Source organism: Hylaeus volcanicus, chromosome 7 (assembly GCF_026283585.1).
Source record: "Hylaeus volcanicus isolate JK05 chromosome 7, UHH_iyHylVolc1.0_haploid, whole genome shotgun sequence".
NCBI classification, from domain to species: Eukaryota; Metazoa; Arthropoda; class Insecta; order Hymenoptera; family Colletidae; genus Hylaeus; species Hylaeus volcanicus.
The window spans coordinates 12,599,855-12,604,581 of record NC_071982.1 but is presented as its reverse complement, the minus strand read 5'-3'; the positions used below and the strand labels follow the sequence as shown (position 1 = coordinate 12,604,581).

The 4,727-nt window shown below is 46.6% G+C and overlaps 1 protein-coding gene across 8 annotated transcripts in view; it reads left to right on the top strand.

Annotated features, from left to right (window-relative positions):
- LOC128880426 (monocarboxylate transporter 3) overlaps nucleotides 1–4,727 on the top strand; it is a 43,053-nt gene extending 38,326 nt beyond the window's left edge. For all 8 annotated transcript variants that reach the window (XM_054130482.1, XM_054130485.1, XM_054130486.1 and 5 more), the window contains exons 8-12: nucleotides 486–662; nucleotides 765–987; nucleotides 1,528–1,767; nucleotides 1,838–1,963; nucleotides 2,767–4,727. In XM_054130482.1, the coding sequence (XP_053986457.1) occupies nucleotides 486–662; nucleotides 765–987; nucleotides 1,528–1,767; nucleotides 1,838–1,963; nucleotides 2,767–2,927 (927 nt within the window). In that variant the 3' untranslated portion in view covers nucleotides 2,928–4,727. The remainder of the gene's footprint in view (nucleotides 1–485; nucleotides 663–764; nucleotides 988–1,527; nucleotides 1,768–1,837; nucleotides 1,964–2,766) is intronic.

Below are 4,727 nucleotides of genomic sequence, written 5' to 3'. Positions count from 1 at the left end.
TTCGTAAAATCTAGCATTGAATTATACAGCCTTGAACAGGACAAGATTGTAAAATCGAGCCTTGAACAGTACAGCCTTGTAAAAATTAGCCTTGAACAGTACACTCTACCAAAATCTAACCTCGAACAGTCCACCCTGCCAAAATCCGCCCCTAAACAGTACGAGCTATCACCTCCCAAGTCCCAAAAGTTCCTAAACGTCTCGTTCCTACGACCAGCACATTCAGACGTTCAAGGTTCATCCGACAATCTATAAAAATGACTCTCCAGTTTTATCACGCCGTTAGATGGTCGCCAAACAGTCCTCACTTGTTGAGGAGGAATCTGGCGAGTCACGGGATCGTGACTAACGAGCTCGCTAATTGGTCAACCCGCGGTACCTCGAAATGAAGACGTACCGCGGACATAATGGAGCGTCCTGTGCCAGCAGGAGTCATTTAATCGCGATAACAGTGCGTTCTGGTTAAGCGGGGATGTTGTTGGCAGATTCGCAGGCACACGATCAGCGGGAGACGCCTGCGCGCAGACTCCGAGTGCAGCCAGAAGTCCCTCAAGGTGGGCAACAGGCGGAACAACCTCAACAAGGATCCACAGCGACCGTTCTACAGGGACGACATCTTCTACGGAGGATCTCTGAACAGGTTGCCCCACTACAAGTCCCAGGTGAGAATTTTTCTCGGGTGAAATAGGGGTAGAAGGTTCTAAGCAGGGCCTGATAATTGCACTCGGAGTTATGAATTGAGATATTGACCATGATTTTCATAGCAATCGTCCGTGGGATATCACATGTCCGTCACGCGTCTACCAACGGCTACAGACGTTGCCGAAGAAGAAAGCGGAAGCTGCTACCTCTGTCCTGAGAGCGTGAGGCGTATACTTACCACCATGCTTGACCTGAGCCTCCTGAAGAGCCCCTCGTTCCTCATTCTGGCCATCTCTGGCGGACTCACCATGATGGGCTTCTATACACCCTTCATGTATGTCCCAGGTACCGTATAGAGCCTCAATACTGCCCCTCAGCATTTGGTCCGCGTAATCCTTGGAATAGCAACCACCTCGTGATAACAAAGTTCATTGTACCCTCTTTTGAGGCATCCTGCGTTGCCCAGGAACCGAATCTTTGAAACCTGATGCAGTCAATTTTCTGGAGTCTTGAAACCTGTTGCATTTAATTTTCTGGAGTCCTGAAACGTTGCTGGAAATTTTCTGGAATTTTGAAATGTTGCTCAACATTTTCTGGAGCTTTAAAACGTGGTGCATTTAATTTTCTAGAGCCTTGAAACTTGAAACGTGTTGCATTTAATTTTCTGGAGTCTTGCAACGTTTCTTGAAATTGTCTGAAGTGTTGAAACGTCGCAAAAAATTTTCTGCAATCTACAGGGAGTCCAAAAAGTACCTTCATGACCTCCACTGATGAAAACCTAGCTTAGATCTAACCTAGACATAACCCAGACCAGAAATTCCACCCAAGCCTAAGGGAACTCGAACTGAATCGATAAACTGAATTGTTCTTGCTTGATTGTTGCAGATCGAGCCAAGCTGGCAGGTATGGAGCCATCCACAGCGATGTTCCTAGTCTCCGTGATCGGCATCGGTAACACGATTGGTCGTGTCGTCTGTGGCATGGCCAGTAGCTTACCTGGCGTCGACGCCCTGGTCGTCAACAACATATTCATTAGCACCGGTGGCATCCTGACCATGTGCTCCGGTCTGTCGCTCTCCCAGGGCTACCAATTCTTCTATGCAGCCAGCTTTGGCATCAGTATATGTAAGTATCGCTTCCAGAAATATTACAAACCGATTACGGAACCAAGTTTTATAATATAATTTCTTTCCAGCCGTGTTCGCCTCTCTGAGATCGATCCTCGTGGTAGACCTCCTGGGGCTGGAGAAATTGACCAACGCGTTCGGACTGCTTCTTCTGTTCCAAGGCGTGGCGGCAGCCATAGGCGCGCCTATTGCAGGTGATTAGAAATTATCGATCGCTTTCAGGGACGCTAGTAGCCAGGAGTTAGAAAAAATCGGATTCTCGGTCGTTAATTGCACCTTTCTGAAAGGAATGTTGGCCATTAGTAGCCTAGATTAGTCGTTGAGGTATGCGGCAAGAATTCCTGGCTAACGAAGCGAAGTAATCTTTGCAAATGATTCTGTATTCGAGTGACAGTTACGCCTAGATTACGTTTGGTTTCCACAGACTGTAGGAACAATCCCGACAACGCGCAGTCTAATCATAATTCTAAAATGTACGATTTGAATATCGCTCGCCAATTGCAACACTAAGTCGATGGAATTAATTGTAGTCGAGATACATTTTCGAATACACCGCTCTAAATAGACCTTGAGGATCGAGGAGAATACTTAGTTCCACGCTCGGTTATTTTAAACATATTTGTCCAACGTTCGAGGTGAGTTTCGACGCATAACATTATGATTCCCCAGACGTTTGATTTATAGGGAAAGGTACGTTCTGGTTGACGAGCTGCCTACGCTGTTAAAGCTGCGTATTAGATCGGTAAACACACTCGGCGTTTATCTAATCTCTGGCATTTCAGCAATTTCGCGGTAGAACTGCTCCGGTAAACAAAGTGAAAGTGTTCGTGCACTATTCTCTAGGCAATCTTGTTAATTGATACCTCTTTGATTATTAACAAGAGCCACTTTTGTTATCGTACGCAAATATTTTAATCGAACACACCAGAGGAAGCATACATGTCGACACACGCAACGCTAACTACGAAAGCTAAGTATCTTTCGGTTAATGTTTCAGGTGTCTTCATGGACGCCACGGGGAGCTACGACGCCTCCTTCTATCTATCCGGAAGTTTGATCCTCGTTTCAGCTTTGATCTGCTACCCCCTAAAGAGGATCAACTTGTGGGAGACGAAGAAGCGCAGCGACCCGATCGCGGAAGATCCGTCGAAATCCTGATCGAGAGCCGAATCCGCCGAGACACCCGTAGACTGAAGTCTATTCCTTTCGCCGTCGAGGCGATGTGTTTGTACATACTAATGCGTAATAATTTATAGCGAGCGCGCTCGGATCGATAATTAATCCCCGCCGCAGCGGAGTGCATGCGATCTACGAGCCAGCCTGAGACTACGGAACGAAAGGTCTTGGAAATATCAAAGGCCCAGCGCGTGTTGGAGCCAGTGCAATAGGCCAGCCTCCGAGTTAGGCGAGTTGCCGTCCAAACGAGACTGCTTGCGTCGTGGACCAAACCCTCTATCGACGAGGAACGCCTCAACTCTCTACTACATGCTTCGAACTGGGGAACTCAATTGAAAGTGTTTCTATAGAGTTGAGAATGTTTAGCGTGAGTCATTGAGAATGTTCAGGTCTGTTGAGGGATGTGTAGGTTGTAGGTGAGGAGTGATTTCTTTTGACGGGTTTAAGAGGCTAGAATGGGGAGTCATGCGATAGAGGGGTAACTCTTTGCAGCACGAAGGGTGGATGACCATCTAGGAAATAGAGAAAAATGCAGCATTGTCGTTAGTTCAAGTGACCATTTTCCCCAGTGACCACTTCCTCTAGTGACCACATGCGCCAGTGACCACTTACTCTAGCGACCACTTACTCTAGCGACCACTTTTTCTGATCACTTGCTATAGTGACCACTTACTCCAGTGATCGCTGCAACAGTTCACCACCCAGTCCCCACCAGCCTACGACAGCACCACATTTTTGTACATCCTACGCCCTGTGTGTCTGTCCCTTTTATCTTCCACGAGCACAGTCTCAGGGGTACTCAGATCTTTGGGTACATTTTTATACATCCTACAACCTCCGTAATTTTTATTTATCCTCCTTGAGCACAGTTCCGAGGTTACTCAGATTCTTGTGCCGCAAAGAGTTAAGCCACGCTCCCACGCGTGAAACGCAGCACACGGGCCCATCGTCGAGTACCATTTTATTCAATCGACAAACCACTAGCGAGATTAACAGACGAGAGTGTACATTCAGTAAGGAGTAAGTTCTTTTTATCCAAGCGCAGGTTTATCCGTGCAAATTTTCAAGTCCCAATTTGTCGAAGAATAGTTTTCTCCCTATTCGGTACATCATTCGGTGATACCGGTTCGCTACGTACAGAGAGCAATATTACCGCGTTTCGTCCTGGGTTAATTGCACTCATCAATAAGGCTTATGTTAAGGCTGATCACTATGCCTGGCTTTCCCGAGCCCTGAGGCTATCAATCGTTCGAACAGTCCAATTACTCACTAGTTTATTAGTACCTGACTATCCTCTACTGGTTCTTCAAACGATTAATCGCGTCGCATTTAAGGATCCTCTACCATCCACTCTGCCAACAACCCTTACCGATGAGTTCAACTAGCTCCATAATAATGCTCTTTGTACTATTACTCGTTAAATAAAAAAAAACTTCTTCGCTCGATTTTAATACACCTGGAGGTCCTCAAGAAATAAATAAACAATCCCTCCATCGACCCCTAAGAGGTCCTGTTTGAAATCAGACCTCGAGGAGCCTCCAAGCGTGTCCTGCTCGTAGCACGAGTGGAAACGTGGCTTTAGGCCGACGTGGATTCTCCGTCAGAGTTTTCCACTTCGACAGAACGTTAATCGCCACGAGACCAGTATCCAAACGCGTAAACTTCGTTTACGTTCTGAAGCGTTTGCAACCAAGTGCCTTCTGTTGGGTGATTCCCTCGACGGTTGGTCGAGATGATGAGACTGTTTAAATTGTCTGTCGAGATATATATACACACATGTAT